Below are 25,571 nucleotides of genomic sequence, written 5' to 3' on the forward strand. Positions count from 1 at the left end.
TTAGAGCACAATGTTGGGAGGCATACATATGGACACCAACACCATAGCCTCTCAAGGCACATACCCCATCCAAATGTTCACCAAGTATATCCTTCCAAGACTATTCTTATCTTGGATTCCCAATCCTCAAAAAACATCAGTCCTCTTCGACCACTCTTATCTTGGATACCCTATTAGATCCTCAAAGAGTGTTGGTCCATGACACTACTTCCTATCTTGGATTGCCAATCCTCAAGGAGTACCAATCCCAGATGCTTATCCAATCTTTCATTCTCCCTTCCAGTGCCTTCACTAGACTTACGGTTGTTAGTCCTGGTCTAGTGCATGACACATGGGGAATATGGTGTCCCACATCACTCCATCTCAACCAGGGAGGAATTCCTCATTCCCTCTCAAACAAGTAGTTATTAGCTCCCTCTCAACCAGGGAGACATAACCATGAACTATATCTTGTCTCATATCTCATCAATACACTAACTCCTTGTTCTTCCGTGGAGATCTTAGTTGTAGTTGTCAAGGTTCCTTATCTCACAACAGAACATATCATACTTGAGCTTCGACCTTCCTGGATGTCATGCAACCAAACTCTTTCTCAATCTATCTTCATGATAGGGCCTTGCCATCAAATTTCTATATCACTTTCCATCAACCACAAATATCTAGTCAAACCAATCAATGTGGAGCTAATCATAGCTCCCTCTGTTCATCTGGGAAAGTGAATCAAATCTAACATGACCAACAGGCTATCGCATGACTTGCTACCTTTTCCGGTCTTTATAGTTTTCACATTCCTACCATATTATCTTCTAAGCCAATATTAGTGCTTTTCCACTCAATCCAAGAATTGAATTAGGCTAAACAGTTGTAGATACATCATAATATCTCAACTGTTATCTTTTCAATCTTGTACTTCTGCAATATGTTCTTCTCGGTAGCCAGATCATATCTCAAACAAATTATCAATATCAAATCATCAATATCAGAGTTACCCAGTCATGATAGCCATTTGTCAAGAGATCATGTTCTGCTACCTGCTCTTTTTGAGGTCAACATCCCTTTGCATGGTCTATCTTCATACTAGAATCCTTCTTCATGCTATTTGCTTTCCAATCATCAATTAATATGTTCATGGAATGAACCAATCAACAAGCTTCAATATCATATCCATCAGAGTCTTTACAACTTCCTCTGAAGTTGTCAATACTATCTTTCTTTCTTCAAGAGACCATATCGGATGTTGATCAATACCATATGTCCTGCCATCTATCATGCCTCTATGTATCGAATAACCAAATGGAAGAGTTCTGACTTTTCCAATCTAATCAAAGCATACCAAGCTCATGCTACCAAGTATGTTTGCATCCAACTCTTCCTACAATACTTTCTGAAGACATGAATCTAACTTTTAATGAAGAGCCACTTTCTAAAGATATGCATACCTCTACCTTCTATATAGCCATCTACTCATCTTTCCTTTGAACAAGTTGCTTCTTTCCTTGAAGATGAGACTCCTTTCTCAAGATGAGAAATGCTTCAATTATACCTTCATGTTGCAACTCGACTATCTTCATATCTGCAAGCTTCTTCAATGCTTGCTTCCATAATCTTCTAGTAGAAATATACTCTCGTCATGTAACAATGATTCTTGAAGAACGTTCTTATAATGATGGTTCATTTACTTGTCAAGGATCCTTGTGATCCTTTCCTACTAGAAGATTGTTTCTATAACATGATGCCACATAGTTCCTATTGGAATTTCTAAGTCTAACTATTAGAAATTGTCGGTATTTCTAAGTCTAATTGTTAGAAATCCTTCCAGTACTTTCTGATTTATTTCTTCCTACTTGTTTTGTTAATTAACAAGTTATTTACCATGTAAATACTGAAAAATAAATACAAGTACAGTCTCAACACATACAGATCATCAACTAAAGGAAAAACAAGCACACAAGTGACACCGTTATTTTTGGACTAATGTCCACGGGAAAACCCAATGCGGGAAAATCGGTGCAACGATCTAAGGGTTTTATTATTAGGCAGTTTCAGAATAAAATCTGGGTGCCAGAAATGGCTCACCCAAAAGAGAATGCCCTTGGCAGTAGTACCTCTCAGTCAGAGACAGATATCAGCCCCAATCTTCCCCACAAAATCTCCCAGCGTCAACCTCTAGGGTCTGTGTCAGCCTCTCTAGCCCAGCGTCTGCCCAGCATCAGCCTCTCAGGGCTCTGCGTCAGCCTCTGGAGCCTTTTGTCAACCACACTGGCCCTCCTCAAGCTTTACATAGCTCCTGGTTGCCTTTGTGTGGCCTCTGGCTACTTCTGCATGGCCTCTAGCTGGCTCTGCGTCAACCCTCTCCCGACTTCTGCGCTAATGGTCCTGGTACTATCTCTGCCTCTCTACTACTGCATCCACTGCCCCTCAGTTGCAACTCTAATCACTCCTTCAATTTCCTCCGTAAGCCCTGCCCCAGAAAAATCGAATTCTTGAACAACTCGGTGTATTCTCCAAGTGACCCTCAAACCTCCTCTTATACTTTTCTCGTTGACAATTTAACGACTGAGATTAAGTCCCTAATCAACGGCTAGGATTAGATCTAGCTTGATCCATGACTTTTGGACCATTCTAACTCAGTTTTATATTAATTCACATTAATATTTTATTTTCCCTAAGTTTAAACTTATGGACTCCATTAAAAATATTAATTATTTTAATATCTCCCAAACTTATTCTACCCAAACCTTTCTGGGTATTGGAGATCTCATGTGCATTAGCCTCTCCACCAATTTTTGTGGCTAGATCACATCCGATGCTACCCCAAATCAACACCCCCTCTTAGCGAGGATTGTGCTCTAGTAATACTCCTCACTGAGCATCACCTTGATCATCCGGCATTGGTCCCTGTGCTGATGCTAGGCCTGCTGCCCAACATCCTCTGCGTTGCTGCATCATGTACTGCTACCCATGGCCCTGCCACTGCCACTGCTGCATTCGAACTACAACCCCTCTCATCGTGTTGCCCATAGCATTGCCACTACTAATTGTTGCACTGCAACTCAGTTACTGAGAAGTAAGTAACTAATCTCCCAACTCTGACATCCGCCAGTCCTGCTACTCCTCTTCGAGGCTCCCGCCCCTCATTGCCTGTAGTCCATCTAACTACAGCTCGATGTCTCCCCACCTCTTCTCTTGAGGTTCATGAGCACTCATGGCACAGTCATCATCTGTCTCCACTTCTTTCTCCACCCTTGCTGGCGTAGCCTTGGTCTCAGAAGCCTCTCCCTTGCTCTTCTTCCTCGGACACTGGCTCGCATAGTGACCCAGTTCCCCATAGTGGAAGCATTTGACCTTGGAGAGGTCCTTCTTCTTTTGTTTCTCTTGCTTTTCCTCAGATGTTAGGGCAACATCCTCCTCTTCCTCCTCCTTAATTCTGACCCCCTTGCTGTTGCTTCCCGCCTTGGTTAGCCTTCTGATCTCTTCTTGACGAAGAGTCGCCCACAGTTCCTCCCAATCTGGAAGGGTCGACCTGCCCAGTATGCTCTGGACAAATACCTCCCAATCCTCTGAGACTGCGTTCAATGCGGTCCTCACCATCATCTCCTCATCCGGCGTGGCCCCTATGGAAGTCAGCTGATCCCGGATCTCCTTCAATCGACCGAGGAAGGTGTCTATCTGTTCTCCCTTCTGCATCTAGTATGACCGTAGCTGATTTTCCAGTAGCATCTTCCTCTGCACGGAAGTATGCTGATACAATTTCATCAGGGCCTCCCACATCACATTTATCGTGTCCTTTTCAGCAATATGTGGTACTACATGACCCTTGACCCCATCAAGGATGATGCTCTTGGCCCTCGCCATTGCCTCCTGGTACTTTTCGTTTTCATCCGGGTCAACTGGGACCGCTATCGTGTTCAAGACGAAGTGCTTGAGATGATTCAAGTCTAGAACGGACAAGATCCTGGCCTTCCAGACTACGAAGTTTGAGGCTCCGTCCAGTCTGTCTTGATCTTTACCCTGTTCACTGCAATTTCGCTGCTCCTCTTTCAACTCTTCCGAGTCTCTCTACTTCCCTCCTGGAGGTTCTCGGTGTGACTCCCTCTGAGCCTTGATTTCCCTCCTGGAAACCCCTCTACCAATGTCGAGATGCCCCCACTCCGATCGTTAGTGCAGTTGCACCACTGATCCAGATTTCTTGGCTAGAAATCCTCGACAGTAACTCCCTCCTCCTTGGTCTTGTCCTGTTAGGTACTATTCTAACCATAATACCCCACCAACTTCACTCCGCAACTTACCCACAACCTCCTATGCCCCAGCAAACTGAAGGTTAGAGCCTCTAGGCTCTGCACAATCCCAACACCAGCAAAATCCACACCTCCTGGCCACGGGCGTCAATCCTTCCTCACTAAAAAGGATGATCGAGCACTACATAGGTCAGGTCTGCTCCTCTCTGCCACTGCGTTGATCCTCTTCCCGACTCGAACTGATGACGCAGGCACTGCGTCACCCCTTCCTTGCTGCTTTTCCGCTAGGAACAACTTTTGTCACTCGGGATAGTTGTTTCTGTTGTTGCTGCTATGCTCGGCTGATGCCCTCAGTTATCCTGCGATCTGCAACCACACTCTGATACCATGTTGGAATTTCTAAGCCTAACTATTAGAAGTTGTTGGAATTTCTAAGTCTAACTATTAGAAATCCTTCCTGTACTTTCTGATTTATTTCTTCCTACTTGTTCTGTTAATTAACAAGTTATTTGCCATGTAAATACTAAAAAATAAATACAAGTACAGTCTCAACACATACAGATAATCAACTGAAGGAAAACCAAGCACACAGGTGACACCATTATTTTTGGACTAATGTCCCTCAAAAAACCCAATGCGGGAAAATCGATGCAGTTATCTAAGGGTTTTATTATTAAGCAGTTTCAGAATACAATCTAGGTTCCAGAATGGCTCACCCAACAGAGAATACCCTTGGCAGTAGTACGTCTCAGTCGGAGACAGATATCAACCCTGTTGACCATTACGTGTCAACTTCCCATAGCAAGTACACCCCCTTTTCCTCGCAAAAGGGATAGCACTTGATTGACATGTCCGTGCCATTCGACAGTGATCGTCGACTTGATCATATTATGTTGTAAACCCAATCTGCATGTCTGAATTGTAAATAATCTTAGCAGATATGAGTCATGTATGTTAATTGCCTAGGTGGACCTAATTTTCTAGTGATAATCTACGTTCTGGAAGGTTTTTTGTCTCACCGATCCATGATCGGCAGAGTTTTCCTTCAGCCTAACCCCAAAGCCGGAATGAATTTTGTCATTAGAATCTTAGAGGAATCCTAGTGTGTTAATCTGCCAAATTATAGTTGTGTCACAGAACTTGGTGGTTTATGAGGGTCTATGTCAAATGGGTTTTCCCCCTTGAGATGTACAATTGTAAAAGTCATGATGTAAAGTGTCTTGAGGGTTAGAAAATGTTTTAAACCCCTCATAAGTCCTAAGTCCTAGGTCCTAGGTGATTTTTCCAAAGGCTAAGTTCGAGGATCCATTTAAAAATAAATTAAAAAATTGAAAAGATACAAAAATAATAATAATAATAAGAATAAAAAATAAACAAATAAATAAAATAAAAACTTAAAAATGATAAAATAATAATATTTTTGAGAAAATAAATGCAGAATTTCAATTTTTTAATGCATTAAAAATTCGACGGATGAGATTAAGAGATATCTTGATCCTCATCGACGGTCGAGATCATTTTGACATAAATCACTCGAACTAGCCGTTGGGAATTTTTCCTTTAAATAGGGTGCTAGGGGTCATTTGAGATCATTCGATCTGTGAGTCTTGTGCTAAAGAAAGCTCTCTTGTAAATCGTGCTGGTGTTACTCTCCTGAAAGTGTTGTGAGCTATTTTATTTTCTGCATAATTTTATTTTCAGCCATTAGTAATAGCTTGATGTAGAGTATTGTTGAACACAGGTATCTTGTTCACTTACTAGGGTTTGAATGGTATTAGAATTTCTAAAATAATGGCAGGTATCTCCATTGCATCTGGGATCTAGTACTATTTTTTCTCTCTTTATTGATGGTTGAAGTGAGCTGTGCAGGAAACCCTTATTCAGAAAATCAGTGGGCATTTGGAGAAGTTCTTGGCTAAACCAGCCAACTCCCGCAAAGCACTCTCTTGTAGAGCCCAGCCAGTTTTGATTCTGGGTTTATCATTTAGAGTTTATTTCTGAGTTGCATGAGAGTTTTTTTTCTAAAGAATTTCATAGCAAATCTGAAGTTCTGAAAATATTATTGAAGGTTATTGACAAATCTGGCTGTTGTAGAGTCACAAAGCTGTAAATGATGTAATTGTTTAGTTGATCTAGGGTTTTAGTTTCGTTTTCTGCACATATTGTCTCTAGGTGTTTGTTCTATAGTTGCAGGTTGCAAATCTGAAGGTGAGCTTAAATCTTGAAGCCAGATCTAGGCCCTGGAGGGTAAGATCTGGCCTCAGAATCAGCGATTGCAGGAATACTTATTTCAGAGCTGGAAATCTTTGTAGGGTTTGATAACTGGAAGCGCTGAAGCAGAGGAATATCACTTTATTTGCAAATTTCTGAGGAATTTTAAAGGGTTTACCAGTTTCTGGCTGCATATTATATTTCTCTGGAAAATTTATACAAAAAAAATATATACATATATTTGTTTGCCCTCTGGGATCTGTTCAGCTCCAATCATTTTCACACAAGCCTTTTTTGCTGCTGCCTCACTCGAATCCATCTTTAAATCCTGCAAAAGGCACTGTCATTCAAAACTGCCCTGTGGATACAAATCGCAGTCCAAAAATCGTATCAGCAATCGCAGCCGCATTCTTGTTTGAGCCTGCATCTCCATTCCACATCACTCTCGCTGCACCTTCAAAAAACCTGCACGCTGTTGTGCCCACGTCCCTCAGAACTCACGCAGTAAAAGTCCTCCTCCACCCACACTGCTTCACGCTGTCAATCCTTTGCCCATCTGCGTGCTACATACTGCCTATCCGCTATCACGTTGTCATCGCTGCTGCCGTCACCTGCATATAACAAAACGCTGTCATCTGCAAAACCCTCATACTGCACACAGTCTCCACGCTGCCTACCCCTCGCTCCACCATCGATTTCTCACATCTGCAAATAAAAATATAAAACCCGTTGTTCATGCGTTAAGCTCTGCTCGAATCTTGCTAACAAAGCCTGCGTGCAAACCCATCAGATTAGCAAACGTCTGCTACTCCTCGCGCTGATCTGCATATCAATCTCTTTGTCGCCGTCCTATTTCCTTCTGCCAACGAGCATTCGAACCTGCAATCATGCGTTGAAACCTTTTGTTTTATTTATTTATGCGTTGGTATGGTTTGACTTAGGGTTAGTGTTTTTCAAAGATAATTTTTTTTTTTTTAGGACTTGATTTATCCGTTTTAGTTTTGAAGAAAAGAATTTCAATTTCAAATCTAGATTTAGATTAGATTTTAGTAATTTCAAGCTTTGTTACTTTAGTTTAGTTTAGACTAGGACTTTATTTTTTGCTTTAGTTCAGTTTTGTTTTATTTTTATTTTTTGAATAAATCAAAAATCAAATATATATATATATATATATATATAAAAGATCAAAAAGCTTTTCTTTTCTTAGACTGTAGTTTTAGATTTTAGATTCATAGTTTAAAATTTTAATTAGTTTTTTTCGATTTCATTCATATTTTTATTAGTTGTAGATTTCATCTTATTTGTATATATTTAATTTTCATTTAGAATAAGACCACCTTTTTTTTTTCCAGTTTTTAGCTTTGGACATATTTAAAGTTAAGTTTTATTTTGTGATTTAAATTTAGTTTTTGTTATAGTTTAGTTAAATTTTATTTTATTTTATAAAAAAAAAAAAAAATTAAAAAAAAAATCATAAAAATTATAAAACTTTAAAAAGCATAAAGAGTTTCTTTCCTTATAGTTTAGATTTTGATTTTTAGTTTAGACTTAATTTTGTTTGAAGTAAAAAAAAATAAAAAAAATAAAAAAAAAAATCATTAAAAATAAAATAAAATAATAAAAGGTTTCATTTTGTTTTAAATTTTGTTTTATCTGAAAAATATAAAAATATTTTGGGAAATTTTTTGCCAATTCCAGTCTTGGCTCAGGAATTTCTTATGTTTTATCTTTTATGCTGAGGCTAAAATTTTGATGCTTTAATGTTCATCTAAAGATTAACTACATGAATGTGATCTCTGGTTAGCATTTTACGTGGTTGTTTAAAGCACTTTATCTTTCGAAATTTTAATTGTTGGAGTATCATTAAGTCATTATCTCGCATTTGGTAAAAGTTAAACTTTATTTGAGTTGTTTGATGGTAAGCGATTGTTGGTGAGTTCATATTTCTGCAGCATTTGATAAATAATCGTTTAATCATTTCTTTCATAAGGCACTGGTCTATTAATCTTAGTAAAATCAATTAAGTGCTTGTTGCCCCTCGTGTCTCCCAAACCCAACTGGTCCCCAATTGGTCATCATTTTCCCATAGGGTCTACCCCCCTTAGCTGCGGGAGACAGGCTTAAACGGAGAGATCGGGAATCAAGGTGACAACCCCCGGTTTGAGCATTGTCGTGACAATCTGTGCGACAACATTTTTTGGCGCCGTTGTCGGGGACAGAGTTTTTTCTGTCCTTGGTCCTTTCATTTCGAGCTTTCTGTGTTTCACTTCCTGTCCGGGTGGCGACTCCACTTCATATATTATCTACAAGAGTGTATACTAGAAGACATCCAAGCAGTCTGTGCAATCCTGCTCCTGATCCTGAAAGGGCCCTCAGGGTACGATTACACAAACTCTCTTCTCGTACACTTCTTGTTAACCTCGGACAAGAAGCCCTCTCTGATATCCATTTACTTTTTACTAGTCCAGTCGAGCACGACATCATGGACATATTCGCCCCGTGTAACTTTGCTAATATTCAGGGTTATCCTAATGATACTCCAAAGCATGGAATGGATAAATTGCCTATCTTTCAGGGAGATAACGCAATCAGTGCTAATTCACATATGAAAGCTTTTAGTTCATGGCTAGGAAAGTACGCAAGGGCCGCTGATTTTAATCATGAAGATGTTAAAATGACCCTTTTTGTTCTAACCTTGGAGGGTGATGCTTTAGATTGGTTTACTGAAAAGCCTCAAAATTCATTTGATTCCTTACAATCGATTGTTAATGCCTTTAAGGAAAAGTATGGAGATAAGAGAGAAGGAAGACACCTTGTGAAAGCTATCAGCATAATCAAAAAGAGAGAAAATGAAACCGTTGAAGAATTTAATAAAAGGTTTAGCGATATTATTAAAGAATTACCTCAAGACTATAAACCTACCGACAAATCTCTTCGAGATTTTTATATTGATGCCTTTAGTCCTGAGCCATCTTATGAATTGAGGCGTGCTAGACTTGATGATTATAGGGAGTGCCAAGTTTTAGCTATCGAGCTTGAAAAGGACAAGGCGGCATCTGGGAAGTCTGAGATCCCAGGTTTTGATAGGGCTGCTACGAAACTAAAAGAACCTAAAGGAAAAGCAGTTCAAGAGCCTGAAAGCGAACTTGTTCTCAAATTACTCCAAAATATTGAAACCATGGAAATTAATCATAACAAGGAGATAGCCACTTTGCAAAATAGGTTGATTCAAATGGAAAGAACACAAACCCAAAACTTCCAACCTCGAAATAATAATAACAGAAATAACAATTGGCAAAAGAAGGGTCAGTCTAGTGAGCAGAGACCTCCTAATCCGATAACTAATTTGGTTGATAACGCTCCTCCTTATTGTCGGGTTTGTGATGCTCTTCATGAAGAGGCCACTTGCCCTATCGTTAGAAGAATCTTGGATAATGGAATGTTTGGGACAGGTGATCAAATAAATGTGGTAGGTAACAAGTTTCCTTTGTCTATGGATGATTGGATAGAGGTCAAGGAAAATAGTCGTGATGTTATGAATCCTTCATCAGCTTTTAGTATAAATAACCTTGAAAATGAAGATGACATTTTGGCTAGGTTATATGGTGAAAAACCCTCTCCCGAGCAAATCTTGGAAATTGCTAGAGATAAAGGTTTGACCTACCAGAGAAGGGATAAAGATCAAAGCGGGAATCAAATTCCCCCTCGAACCTTTAACCCTGGTTTAAACTCTGGATTAGATGTCGATTTGGGAAGTTGGTTTAACAATGCAAAAATCTGGGTTCCTGTCTCCGAGATTGCTAAAATCCCTTCCCAAAGAGATAAGTTACTAAAAGCTATCCAAGGTCCTCAAGTAAATATTTCTCAACAAAAGAATCGGGAAGTTGACTATCATGATCAATGTTACCAGACTCGGAATCGGCAATAAATCGGCGAGGCAAAAGAGCGAAGAGTTTTAATCGGATCGGGAAAAAATCGGGAAAAAATCGGCAAATTCATTAAATAAAAATATACACATATATTGAATTAAAAAAACCATTTTTCATTAATATTGGGTAAAGGTATGTCCAAACAATGCATAATATCAATAGATGTCCAAAATATCATGAATAAATAAGTATCTCATATATGTTATGAGTCCACACATGATCCAAAGCACTGAGTCTTGAGTCCTTAGAAGCATATGCTTCTAAAAGTTTACAAAAAAGTAAAAAACTGCATACTAATCAGAAAAAAATCAGCAACTAAGAGTCTAAGACTCTCAAGAGTGAGAACTAGAAGCAATTCCTCCCGCTCCTTCGCTTGCTTGACTCTCAAAGTTCTCCAAGTCATGAAGGCTGAAAAGAGGAGGCTCATCTAATTGAACCCATTCTGCCGCATTTGTAGCTTGCAAATCTAACTCTTCAAGGTCAATTGGTGAATGATCAATACCTGTCATTATCATGAGACATTGAAATGTGAATTAAAATTTCACTTTGAAGTTTGAACTTTAAACTTTTAAAGTACGAACTAGATTATGAAACCTTCAAATTCAAGCTCTCGAATCTCACCTTGTATTTGTTTGTTGCGAAGTCGTAGATTGTAATGGACAAATACAAGGTCATTCAAGCGCTTTTGTGTCAATCGGTTGCGCTTCTTAGAATGTATTTTCTCAAACATGCTCCAGTTGCGTTCACAACCTGAAGCACTGCATGCTTGGTTTAAGATTCGAATGGCAAATCTCTTCAAATCTGGCGTATCACTACCAAAGTTTTGCCACCAAAGACCTAGCAAGTGGTAAGGGTTTGTGAGTAGAAGACTAGAAGTACCAAATTAGTAAATAGTAAAAACTTAAAAAGAAAATAAAATTTAATAAAACATTTAACATACAAAATAAAGTTTAAACAAATTTAATGAATTGATGAAGCCTTCAAGCTGGGTACCTGGCAACATCTTTGACCTTTGTCTTATAGCACTGGTATAGGTAAACAATTTAGATGGTGTCCTATAATCTTGTAGTTGGGAAAAGACACGACTTTGTTGTTCTGGATCAGGGAAGCACCTTTCCAAGCATGTCATAAGTCCTCTGCCAACCTCCCCATCCTCATTAAATTTGCTCTTATCATAAAAATATTGTGGGTTTAAGAAGTACCCAGCAGCATGTAAGGGGGAATGCAATTGCCTATCCCAACGTGCATCTATAATGTCCCAAAGAGGCATATACTTTGTCTCATCATCCCCATATCTTCTTTTGATGGCCTCCTTTGCGAGATCCATCGCCTCATAAATGTAACCCATAGCGGGTTTGTCACCATCAACCATCCTGAAAGTTCAAGCATTCAAATTTAAAGAAATATGAAACATTGTAAATAAAAAGAAGCTTGAAATGAAATTTAAAAAATGAAAAAGTTAAAAGACTAAAAGTACCTGAGAACTCTAACAAGGGACTCCGTCACAGCAATAATCTCTTCAGCATCTTTCCAGAAGCCATCATTAAACACAAGTGCAGCAATTTCGATGCCTTCAGGGGTCTTGGAATGTTTAGATCCCATCCACTCAGGTCCCAAGAACATCCTCTTCAGATTTATCTTTTGCTCAACCACAGATTGCAAAGATATGAAATTTGTTGCAAATCTAGTCACTGCAGGTCGAACAATTTCTTTACCTTCAGTGTATATTCTCATAGTGTTTAGGACAATAGTGTGGTTGTATAGGTATTTGGTTATGGATTTTGCCTTCTCCACAACCTCATGTATCCAATGAAGCTTACCAATGTCCTCAAGCATTAAATCTATGCAATGGGCAGCACAAGAGGTCCAAAAAATAGTGGGGTGCCTCATCTCAAAAAGTCTACCAGCAGCCATATAATTCGCTGCATTATCGGTGACAATTTGTACAACATTTTCTTCTCCCACTTCTTGAACAACTTCCTCCATCATTTCACAGATAAGTTGGGCACTCTTAACCTTATCTGAAGCATCCACTGACTTGAGAAACATTGTGCCTGCGGGACAAGATACAAGGAAATTTATTAAAGTTCTATTCCTCTGATCTGTCCATCCATCACTCATGATGGTGCACCCTGTTTCTACCCATGATGAACGAAACTCAGCTAGCAGAAGCATGACATCTTCAACACTCTCTAACAACATATCTGTCCTAAGGCTCTCTGATGTAGGGGCTTTGAACCCTGGACCTGCATTAGCAATTGCATCAATCATAGCTTGCCAATAAGGACTTCTGGCACAGTGGAAAGGTATGTCAAAATAGAACCAAAAGTTAGCAATGGCCTTCCTTGCCTGAATATGGATATTTTTTTTCCAACCAGTGCCATCCAAGGTAGGTTGGGAACCGGGTTTTGTGCGGGGAGCAAAAAAGGCGTTTATGTTTCCACCTCCAGTGTTCAAGGAAGGAGTTGAAGCACTGGCATGGCTTTGAGGCATGTGTGGAAAACTTGGGAACGGCATTGAGGATTCAACAGATTGAGGTGACATGGGGCTAGTGACAGAAAAAGTATCAACTCCAACATTTCCTATTTCAGCAGTTTGCTTTGCTTTCTTGGCATTATGCTGCTCTAACATTTCAAGGGCCAAGGCTGCTTGGTGTTGGACATTCTCGTCAACCTTGGTGCAAATACCTATATCATGGCCAGGTATTTTTGCAAGGTGGAACTTGAATCTATAAATGCCTCCACTGCATTTTGTTTTGCAAAATTTACAAAGGAGCCTGGGGTCTCCGGGAATCCTGTCACAATAAGCCCAAGCAAAGTCCTTCTCTCTCGGCATTGTTGTTGCTTTGAACTTGTGTTTAATTTGTGGCTTCTGTTAAGAACTTAAGATGAGTCCTGTGAAAGACAAGAAAAAATCAAATTTAAAAATCATCCAAAAATTTAAAATAGCCTAGCCAGTCTGTAAAGTTGGAATATCTCTTTCAACAAATCATAACACAAGATGACAGGGCTAGTACTGTACTCCAATCTGTAGGAAATTGGAATATCTCCTTCAGGCTTCCACTGTATATGTGTGTTCCATGAAAGTTTGGCCTCAGCTAGACCTGTATGGCAGCTCTGCAGTAAGAAATCTGAAATACAGCAGGAACTATGTCTCAGCCTTTATTAAAAGTAAATAGTACCCACATAACAGACTCCAGACTCTTGACTGTGTTATGGTTAGAATGGTCAATGCTGAAAAAGAAATGGCAATCCAGCATGAGATGGCTTGCAGTATTCAACTTCCGGTTCCTTTGTGTACACTGTAAACCAAAACTAGAATGCATTCATGCAATGATTGAACAGAAGAATCATGCAAAGCTACTGTATTGGGTTAGTGTTTTATTCTACACAGGAGCAGAGGAGACGTCGAGTTATACATCTGTATAAGAACAAGCTAATTTTCCGAGTGCTTTTTTTATTGTCAAATATTTTTTTTATATGGCTGATAGCTTTAGTTTTCCGGGAGGAAAGATGCATACAAAACTACCACTTTTAGGTGTGCTTTATTCCTGTATGAGATCAAGTACGTGTAGAATTAGATGGCTATAACGCTACAGATTTGAACGCATGGTGTTTGATATTGTATTCTTTTTATTTCAGATATCTTCATCGGGCAGGAACTTGTTCAAGCACTGTCTACCCAAATTCTTGTTTCCTGAACTCATTTTTAAGTTTGAACCAGTTGCATGCAATCTAAAGTGGGTCCCCAAAAAGTCTCGGGGGGCATCTGTTACAGGGGTCAACAGCTCCTATTCTATCCAGAATCCACGGATATAGAGGGGAATATCATGCGCAATAATTCACGGGTGTTTCCTCCAGCACCTTGGTGAGGGTGTGCAAAAGATGAACTCAGGTCCACACCCCTTGTAGATGCGTGCACCCAAGTGCTACTGCACAGTCACAAATGGTTACTGTTTCTGGTGAATTTAACCATAATAATAAAATTAACGATGAATACAGTACTTTCCTCCTCGACTAAAGAATATCAATCACGAAATATATATCCTGTGTAACTTATCACATACATGCGATGTAAAAAGCAGGTCCTCTATAGATTGAAATCACTCACAGGTTCACGCAGGTTCACCGTTCATCAACCACGCAGGTTCGGGCTCACGCAGGTTCACCGTTCAGCGATCGGTCGAATCTCTGCGTCGATACTCGATAGTGAACTGTGTAATCTCCGGCGGCGTCGAAGACTGAATCTCAGTCGATAGCAAACCCGAAATACAAGGCGTCGATAGCGAACTGTGAAGCCCGAAATACCTCGGCCCGATAGCGAACTGTGAAACCCGAAATCCGATTTACCCGCCATTCCGAAACCCGAGAAAAAATAAAACTGGCGGGACTCGCCAAAAAAACGCAGAACCGGCGATTTTTTTCAGAATCGCGAGTCAAACTCGCGTTGACCACGATTCAAAATCGGTCAACGCGAGTTGACTCGGAACGTTTTGAATCGGATCGTTTAGCCGCCGCGTCGATTAAAACTCGCGATTTTGCCGATTTTTTACCGATTCCTGTTTCACTGATCATGATGCTCCCATATATTTGCAAAGCTTAGATGCAGATAACAAAGATCACCAGCTTTCTTTATCACCTTGTTAGTTAATGGATATAAATTGAATAATTGCATGTTGGATTCTGGTGCATCAGCTTGTGTAATGACTAAAAGGGTCATGGAACAGCTTAACTTAAGAGTTTCTAGACCCTACTATAACATATGTGCCATGGATTCTAAGAAAATTGAAGTGCATGGTTTGATCAAAGATTTGCAAGTTCATCTATCAGTTTACCCAAACATCATGATTGTCATGGATATTGTTGTTGTGGATGTGCCTGATGCCTGGGGTATGCTTTTATCCAGAAAGTGGGCCTCTGATCTAGGAGGGAGTATTCAAATGAATTGGTCATATGCTATGATTCCTTCTCCTAGGGGTGATGGTTTTGTAAGACTAAATAGAGAGCCCAAAAGAAAATTTCATGTCGAAGATCCTAAGAAACCTCACAACGAGATAATCAAAGAGCAATCTGACATTGGGAACTATGCCATCATGTCTAATTTCATAGTTCCTCCCAATGATAAGATTAAGGACCTCAATGATAAAGTTTGGTACATGTACTTCGATGGTGCATCGTCTAGGCATGGTAAAGGTGTTGGAATAGTGCTTAAATCTCCCCTTGATCACATTTTCAAGTTTGCCTATCGATTAGAATTTGAAGCAACCAACAATGTCGCTGAATATGAGGCTATATTGTTGGGTCTTGAATTGGCAAAATCTTTGAAGATTAAGTTGCTTAGCATTAAGGGGGATTCTGATTTAATTATCATGCAGCTTAAAAATAAATTCACATGCAAAAATCAAAGACTAAGGAATTATCGAAATGTTGTGTGGGATACTATGGAGCACTTTGATGCCCTTGACCTCAAAGCTATCCCAAGAGAGCAAAATAGTTTGGCAGATGAACTTGCCATAGCTGCTACTACTTTCCAGTTATCTGATGAGCTAATTAATGATAAGATCAAAATGGAAGTAATATTTAGACCATCTGTTCCAGATAACTCAGAGCATTGGCAGGTCTTTAATGATGAAAAACAGGTCATTCGTTTTCTTAATAGTCTGGATGAGTTTGAAGATTTCCGAATTGATTCTCAGGAGGATGGATCTTTAAATTATGAGCATATCATAAATCCTACTCCTAGGAATGTGGTTGCCTTAGAGCAACATTTTAATCGGCATGATGCCACGAAGTTGAGAGAAGAAAATAAGATGGACCCAGGCGAATATCTCGAGAGAAACATTGGTACTTCTGAAAACCCAAAGATTGTTAAAATTGGTAGAGGTACTAGTGTGGAGGAAAGAAAAAAGTTAACTAATTTACTTCGCGAATATCGCGATGTTTTAGCTTTCTCTTATGATGAATTAAAGGGCTATAGGGAAGATGTCATGGAACATACTATCCCCTTAAAAGATGAAAATGCTAAACCCTTTCGCCAGAAACTTAGGCAAATTAATCCTAAATTAGCCCCTTTGGTTCAAAAAGAGCTTGCGAAAATGCTTGCAGCAGGAATTATCGCTCAAACCAGGCATTCGACATGTTGTTCAAATCTGGTGATTGTTAGGAAAAAGAATGGTACGATAAGGCTTTGTGTCGATTTTTGAAACCTTAATCTAGCATGCAAGAAAGATAATTACCCTTTGCCAAACATGGAGACTTTGTTGCAAAGAGTAACCGGTTCTGGAATGATGTCACTGCTAGATGGTTTTTCTGGATACAATCAGGTATGGGTTAAAAAGGAAGATCGTCATAAAACCACATTCACCACACCATGGGGTACCTTTGAATACATCAGAATGTCGTTTGGATTAACAAATGCTGGGGCTACATTCCAAAGGGCTATGGATTATGCCTTCAAGGGGTTAATCGGGAAATTTATTGAGATTTACCAAGATGATCTTATTGTTTTTTCTAAAGATGGTATCAGTCATGTAAATCATCTTAGGCAGGTTTTCGATAGATGTAGAGAATACGGGATTTCTTTGAATCCAGCTAAGTCTGTTTTTGGAGTAACAGAAGGGAAATTACTTGGCCATATCATTTCTAAGGATGGAATCAAGATTGATCCTGAAAGAATTGAAGCAATCCAAAATATTCCTCTTCCTCATAATCTTAAATCCCTTTAGTCTTTCCTTGGAAAGACAAATTTTATTAGAAGGTTTATTCCAAATTACGCAGAAATAGCTAAGCCTATTCAAAGTCTTCTAAAGAAAGATGCAAAATTTGTTTGGCAAGAAGACGGCAAAAAGGCTTTTCAAGAAATCAAATGTGCTATTGCAAGAGCTCCTATCTTAGTTAGTCCCGATTATTCCAAGGATTTCATGATTTTTTCTTTCGCTTCCGAAGATACCATTGCTGGTGTCCTGCTACAAAAGAATAAAGATGGTCACGAGCAGCCTATTGCTTTCATGAGTAGAGCGCTTCAAAATTCTGAATTGAAGTACAATACCATGGAAAAGCAAGCTTATGCCCTGGTCAAGTCTCTTAAGCACTTCAAAACATATGTGTGTTATTCTAAAATCATTGCTTTCGTCCCACATTCTGCTGTTAAAGATATATTAACTCAGACCAATTGCTTAGGGACTCGTGCTAGGTGGGTTAGTAAAATACAAGAATATGATTTAGAGATCAGACCCACCAAGCTAGTCAAAGGCCAAGGTTTGGCTCAAATGTTGACTGAAGGTAACAAAAAGACTCTTGGTTTATTTTGTCTTAGCAATCTATCTTCGCCTGAGTTGCAAAGATTAGGAGAGCATGAGTGGTACAAGGACATAGTTTATTACTTGATGAATCTTGCATGTCCTAACCATTTAGTTGCTCATAAGAGAAGGGCTCTTAGACTAAAAGCCACTAAGTATTGCCTTATGAAGGATGGCCTTGGATGGAGAAATCCTGAGGGCATAGTGCTTAGGTGTGTTGATGACATTGAGTCGAAGAAATTAATCTCTGAGTTTCATTCAGGATTTTGTGGTGGTCATTATTCTGCTAGAACTACCGCCCACAAAATCTTGAGAGCTGGTTATTATTGCCCTTCAATTTTTTCTGATGTGCATAAGTTTGTTAGAAATTGTCAAGCCTGTCAACTATTCACTGGGAAACAAAAGCTTGCTGCCCTGCCCCTACATCCTTTCATTGTAGAGGCACCTTTTCAGCATTGGGGTTTGGACTTCATAGGGAAGTTCCATGAAAATTTTAGCAATGGCTACTCATGGATTTTGACTGCTACGGATTATTTCACTAAATGGGTTGAAGCCATTCCTGCTAAAAATGCCACTGAAAAGGTTATAATGGATTTCATTGAAAATAATATCATTACTAGATTTGGTGTCCCCGCTAAGATCACTACTGACAATGCCAAAGCTTTTAGTTCCTCAGAGTTTTCATCTTTTTGTTTCAAGTATGGCATTGTCTTATCTCATTCGTCAAATTACTATCCTCAGGGTAATGGTCTGGCTGAATCAAGTAACAAGAATCTCATAACCATTATCAAGAAGATAGTAGGAGATAATAAGAGATCATGGGATAGCAAAATCAAGTATGCTTTATGGGCAGATAGAATCACTAAGAAGAAAGCTACTAGTAAATCTCCCTTTGAATTAGTTTATGGCTTGGATGTAACTTTACCTGTGCACCTAAAATTGCCAGCTTATCAGCTCCTACAGAATTTTTCTACTAATAAAGATGTTGTTCAGAATAGAATAGATCAGATTGTGGAGTTAGATGAAGCTCGTAGGACAGCTTTTGATGCTATATGTAAAAATCAATCTAACATTAAGAAAAGCTTTGATAAATTCTCTCGATCTAGATCTTTGCAGGTGGGAGATATGGTACTGCTTTGGGACCGCAAGAATGAAAAACCAGGAAAACATAAGAAGTTTGACAGTTTGTGGCTGGGACCATACATCATTCGAGACGTAGCTGGACCAAACTCATTCCACTTGAGCAGATTGGATGGCGAACCACTTGATCTACCTGCGAATGGCCAAATGCTCAAGCTGTTCTTCAAAGATGATATCTGATGCCATAGGGCATCCTTTGTATTGTATTTCTAACCCTACTCCTTGTTATTTCAGCATTTTATTTCTGATTTAGGATTAGATTTACTTTCCTTGTTAATAAATGAAGAGCTTCTATCTTTCATGTGCTTAAATGTTATATGATGATTTTTGAATGGACGCTACTTATTTCTGTTGTGTGTTGCGTGGATGCAGATTCTGGATTCTCACATTCCTGCAGTGCAGCAACGTGTCCCCAAGTAGAGCCAGATGTTGACCACTACGTGTCAACTTCCCATAGCAAGTACACCCCCTTTTCTTCGCAAAAGGGATAGCGCTTGATTGACATGTCCGTGCCATTCGACAGTCATCGTCGACTTGATCATATTATGTTGTAAACCCAGTCTGCATGTGTGAATTGTAAATAATCTTAGCAGATATGAGTCATGTATGTTAATTTCCTAAGTGGACCTAATTTTCTAGTGATAATCTACGTTCTGGAAGGTCTTTTGTCTCACTGATCCATGATCGGCAGAGTTTTCCTTCAGCCTAACCCCAAAGCCGGAATGAATTTTGTCATTAGAATCTTAGAGGAATCCTAGTGTGTTAATCTGCCAGATTATAGTTGTGTCGCAGAACTGGGTGGTTTATGAGGGTCTATGTCAAATGGGTTTTCCCCCTTGAGATGTACAATTGTAAAAGTCATGATGTAAAGTGTCTTGAGGGTTAGAAAATGTTTTAATCCCCTCATAAGTCCTAAGTCCTAAGTCCTAGGTGATTTTTCCAAAGGCTAAGTTCGAGCATCCATTTAAAAATAAATTAAAAATTGAAAGATATTAAAAAAATAATAATAATAATAATAAATAAATAAAATAAAAACTTAAAAATAATAAAATAATAATATTTTTGAGAAAATAAATGCAGAATTTCAATTTTTTAATGCATTAAAAATTCGACGGATGAGATTAAGAGATATCTTGATCTTCATCGACGGTCGAGATCATTTTGACATGGATCACTCGAACTAGCCGTTGGGAATTTTTCCTTTAAATAGGGTGCTAGGGGTCATTTGAGATCATTCGATCTGTGAGTCTTGTGCTGAAGAAATCTCTCTTGTAAACTGTTTCTGGTGCAAACAAAGAAAGACTTTGGGGTTGAAATCTTGCTGGTGTTACTCTCCTGAAAGTGCTGTGAGCTATTTTATTTTCTGCATAATTTTATTTTCAGCCATTAGTAATAGCTTGATGTAGAGTATTGTTGAACACAGGTATCTTGTTCACTTACTAGGGTTTGAATGGTATTAGAATTTCTGAAATAATGGCAGGTATCTCCATTGCATCTGGGATCTAGTACTGTTTTTTCTCTCTTTATTGATGGTTGAAGTGAGCTGTGCAGGAAACCCTTATTCAAAAAATCAGTGGGCGTTTGGGGAAGTTCTCGGCTGAACCAGCCAACTCCCGCAAAGCACTCTCTTGTAGAGCCCAGCCAGTTTTGATTCTGGGTTTATCATTTAGAGTTTATTTCTGAGTTGCATGAGAGTTTTTTCTAAAGCATTTCATAGCAAATCTGAAGTTCTGAAAATATTATTGAAGGTTATTGACAAATCTGGCTGTTGTAGAGTCACAAAGCTGTAAATGATGTAATTGTTTAGTTGATCTAGGGTTTTAGTTTCGTTTTCTGCACATATTGTCTCTAGGTGTTTGTTCTGCCGTTGCAGGTTGCAGATCTGAAGGTGAGCTTAAATCTTGAAGCCAGATCTAGGCCCTGGAGGGTAAGATCTGGCCTCAGAATCAGCTATTGCAGGAATACTTATTTCAGAGCTGGAAATCTTTGTAGGGTTTGATAATTGGAAGCGCTAAAGCGGAGGAATATCACTTTATTTGCAAATTTCTGAGGAATTTCAAAGGGTTTACCAGTTTCTGGCTACATATTATATTTCTCTGGAAAATTTATGCAAAAAAAAATATATACATATATTTGTTTGCCCTCTGGGATCTGTTCAGCTCCAATCATTTTCACGCAGGCCTTTTTTGCTGCTGCCTCACTCGAATCCATCTTTAAATCCTGCAAAAGGCACTGTCATTCAAAATTGCCCTGTGGATACAAATTGCAGTCCAAAAATCGTATCAGCAATCGCAGCCACATTCTTGTTTGAGCCTGCGTCTCCATTCCACATCACTCTCGCTGCACCTTCAAAAAACCTACACGCTGTTGTGCCCATGTCCCTCAGATCTCATGCAGTAAAAGTCCTCCACCCACCCTGCTTCACGCTGTCAATCCTTTGTCCATCTGCGTGCTACATATTGCCTGTCCGTTGTCACGTTGTCATCGTTGCTGCCGTCACCTGCATATAACAAAACACTGTCATCTGCAAAACCCTCATACTGCACACAGTCTCCACGCTGCCTGCCCCTCGCTCCATCATCAATTTCTCACATCTGCAAATAAAAATATAAAACCCGTTGTTCATGCGTTAAGCTCTGCTCGAATCTTGCTAACAAAGCCTGCGTGCAAACCCATCAGATCAGCAAATGTCCGCTGCTCCTCGCGCTGATCTGCATATCAATCTCTCTGCCGCCATCCTATTTCCTTCTGTCGGCGAGCATTCGAACCTGCAATCATACGTTGAAACCTTTTGTTTTATTTATTTATGCGTTGGTATGGTTTGACTTAGGGTTAAGTGTTTTTCAAAGATTTTTTTTTATTTTTTTTTTTTTTTTTTTTTTTTTAGGACTTGATTTATCCGTTTTAGTTTTGAATAAAAGAATTTCAATTTTAAATCTAGATTTATATTAGATTTTAGTAATTTCAAGCTTTGTTACTTTAGTTTAGTTTAGACTAGGACTTTATTTTTTGCTTTATTGCAATCTTTTAAAAAATAAAATAAAATAAAATAAAAATAAAAAATAAAAAAGAAATATAAAAAAATAAAAATATTTTCATTTTCTTGTGTTAGATTAGAGTTAAGTTTCATTTTGAGATTTAGATCTAATTTTCATTATAGTTATAATTCTAGTGTGGCTTTTAGGTTTTTTTTATTTCATTTTTTAATTGTATGTATTCATTTAGTTTAGTTTAAAAATTTTAAAAGTTTCATTTAGAATTCAGTTTTTTTTTGTTTTTATTTTTTGAATAAATCAAAAATCAAATAATATATATATATATATATTCATAAAAGATCAAAAAGCTTTTCTTTTCTTAGACTGTAGTTTTAGATTTTAGATTCATAGATTAAAATTTTAATTAGTTTTGTTTCGATTTCATTCATATTTTTATTAGTTGTAGATTTCATCTTATTTGTATATAGTTAATTTTCATTTAGAATAAGACCACCTTTTTTTTTCCAGTTTTTAGCTTTGGACATATTTAAAGTTAAGTTTTATTTTGTGATTTAAATTTAGTTTTTGTTATAGTTTAGTTAAATTTTATTTTATTTTATAAAAAAAAAAAAAAAAAAAAAAATCATAAAAATTATAAAACTTTAAAAAGCATAAAGAGTTTCTTTCCTTATAGTTTAGATTTTGATTTTTAGTTTAGATTTAATTTTGTTTGAAGTAAAAAAATAAATAAATAAAACAAAATAATAAAAGGTTTCATTTAGTTTTAAATTTTGTTTTATCTGAAAAATATAAAAATATTTTGGGAAATTTTTTGCCAATTCCAGTCTCCGCTTAGGAATTTCTTATGTTTTATCTTTTATGCTGAGGCTAAAATTTTGATGCTTTAATGTTCATCTGAAGATTAACTACATGAATGTGATCTCTGGTTAGCATTTTACGTGGTTGTTTAAAGCACTTTATCTTTCGAAATTTTAATTGCTGGAGTATCATTAAGTCATTATCTCGCATTTGGTAAAAGTTAAACTTTATTTGAGTTGTTTGATGGTAAACGATTGTTGGTGAGTTCATATTTCTGCAGCATTTGATAAATAATCGTTTAATCATTTCTTTCATAAGGCACTGGTCTATTAATCTTAGTAAAATCAATTAAGTGCTTGTTGCCCCTCGTGTCTCCCAAACCCAACTGGTCCCCAGTTGGTCATCATTTTCCCATAGGGTCTACCCCCTTTAGCCGCGGGAGACAGGCTTAAACGGAGAGATCGGGGATCAAGGTGAAGCCCCCGATCTAAGCGTTGTCGTGACAATCTGTGCGACAACAAACCCTAATCTGCCCCACGAAATCTCCCAGCGTCAACCTCTAGGATCTGCGACAACCTCTCTAGCCCAACGTCAGCCTTCCTGGCCCAGCATCAGCCTCTCGGGGCTCTACATCAGCCTCTAGAGCCTCTACGTCAACCATGCTAGCCCTCCTCAAGCTCTGCACAGCTCCTGGTTGCCTCTGTGTGGCCTTTGGCTGCTTCTGGGTGGCCTCTAGCTGGCTTTGCATCAACCCTCTCTCGACTTCTGCGTTGATGCTCCCGGTACTATCTTTGCCTCTCTGCTACTGCATTCACTGCTCCTCAGCTACAACTTTGATCACTCCTTCAATTTCCTCAGCAAGCCCTACCCTTGGAAAATCGAATTCTTTATCAACTCGATGTATTCTCCAAGTGACCCTCAAGTCTCCTCTTATACTTTTCTCGTTGATACTTCAACGGTCGAGATTAAGTCCCTAATCAACGGATAGGATTAGATCTGGCTTGATCCATGACTTTTGGACCATTCTAACTCAGTTTTATATTAATTCACATTAATATTTTACTTTCTCCAAGTTTAGACTTACGGACTCCATTAAAAATATTAATTATTTTAATATCTCCCAAACTGGTTAGATTCTACCCAAACCATTTCTGGGTATTGGATATCTCATGTGCTTTAGCCTCTCCACCAAATTTTCGTGGCTAGAGCACATCTGATGCTACCCCAAATCAACAATTCCTGCATGAACTGTGAAGTGCTAGATGGTCCAAATCTTTTTATCCTTGCTAGATGACTGCTAATAATGAGATGCAACTAACTGTGCAGACTCTAATCCTCTCCATGCTATATGCTTCTTTCCATGATGCCATAACTTTTCAAAATCCAAGACTCTTCAACAAATGTAATTGCATATGCTACTCTAACTGCCATCTTCTAAGGAAAAAAAGAAACTTCGAGTAAACCTAGTAGTGGTAGATTTCTTCAATAATAAAGATCCTTAAGATCTTCATTCTTTGGCTTCTTTTCAGGTTCCTCATTTTCTTCAACTATGTGAGCTCCTCTCCTTTCATTCCTCTTATTATTCTTTTGGTTTTGAGGATCCTTGGGTCAATCTCTTTTAAAATGTCCATATTCATTGCATCCAAAGCATTGTACTTTGGACATAGCTTGTCTTCTACGTGGTTGATTATTATTGTTCCTTTAATGAGGTTCAAACTTTCCAAACTTTCCTTTCTTCTTCAATTTAGCAGCAAAATCTTGAGACTTTTCATTTGGTTCAGTGTCATCTTTTGCCTTCAATCTTGTTTCTTCTAACATACACAAAGACCACAACTCATCGAAGTTTGGAGTGTCCTTTCTAGGATAGATGCTTGTCACAAAATAACTCCAATTTGAAGGTAAACCATTGAGTATACAAGTTGTTAATTCAAAATCAGAAACCACTTCTCCAAGCACTTGTAATTGATCCTTCAAGTCTTCATCCTTTGATAACTTTACCTTGTAAAGTTTATTCCTCAAAGATATTTTCTAGCTTGTCGTCCTCACAAAGTATAGTTTTACCAACTTGTCATAGATTGCTTTAGATGTACCCAAATCTGCAACAAATGGAATAATATTATCTTTGATGGATTCAATGAGAATCCTTTGATCCCTAACTTCTCCTTTAGTGTACTTGGCCCATTCTTGAGTCTTATCCTTCTCTGGGTTTGTAACTTTGCCTAGAACGTAACCCATGACTTCATTTTCTACGACTATCAAGTCTATTCTCTTCTTTCATGCTTGGAAGTTTGTTGATCAATTGAGCTTATTTCCTTCCTTGCAAAATGAAGTCATTTGATTTGAAGATTGAGACATAGAGAATAATGTAGTACTTACTTGTCAAAAGATTGACTTGTTTGATGGTAATGTCTTCTTGATGCTTCCAAAGATTTTGATTGTTAGTTTTTGGTAGCATCTGAAGTGCTCTAGGCTTGAAAATTAGTGTAGAGGCTAAGACACATGAGTTCTAAAGATCCCAAAAAATTTTGGTGAAATTCCACCCGGATTGTATTTTATTAAAATAATTAATATTTTTAATAGAGTTCCTAAGTCTAAAATTAGAGAAATTAAAATATTAATGGGTATTAATCAAAATATGGGTGAGAACGATCTAGAAGGCGGATCAAGTCATGTCTTAATCTTAGCCGTTGATTAGAGACTTAATCTCAGTCGTTGAAGACTCAACAAGAAAAGTATAAAATGGAGGTTTGGGGTTCATTTGGAAATACACACACAGAGAGATTAAGGAAATCGATTTTCGGAGGTGAGAAAATCTCAGGAGGAAAATCAATTGGGGAGATCTTGCAGCTAAGGGGCAAAGATAATCCGGGAGGACTTTCCGGAGAAAACTGACAGAGGCGGAGAAAGCTTATAGAGACGCAGTGCAGTAGCCGAAAGAGTTGACGCAGAGGCAGCGTAGTAG

General features: G+C 38.3%; 2 protein-coding genes across 3 annotated transcripts in view; both read right to left on the reverse strand.

Moving 5' to 3' along the window:
• LOC149145724 (protein S-acyltransferase DHHC9-like) overlaps positions 1-25,571 on the reverse strand; it is a 95,782-nt gene that overhangs the window by 66,255 nt on the left and 3,956 nt on the right. The window lies entirely within an intron of this gene.
• LOC149145725 (uncharacterized) lies at positions 11,359-12,676 on the reverse strand. Its single transcript, XM_089448682.1, has 3 exons — positions 11,856-12,676; positions 11,419-11,751; positions 11,359-11,371 (listed from the first exon to the last, which is right to left on the reverse strand). Exons 1-3 carry the CDS (start codon positions 12,647-12,649, stop codon positions 11,359-11,361), a joined length of 1,140 nt encoding a protein of 379 aa, XP_089304808.1. The 5' UTR covers positions 12,650-12,676.

The sequence above is a fragment of the Pinus tabuliformis genome, chromosome X (assembly GCF_031772625.1).
Source record: "Pinus tabuliformis cultivar Carrire ecotype Pingquan chromosome X, CPIR1, whole genome shotgun sequence".
Taxonomy (NCBI): domain Eukaryota; kingdom Viridiplantae; phylum Streptophyta; class Pinopsida; order Pinales; family Pinaceae; genus Pinus; species Pinus tabuliformis.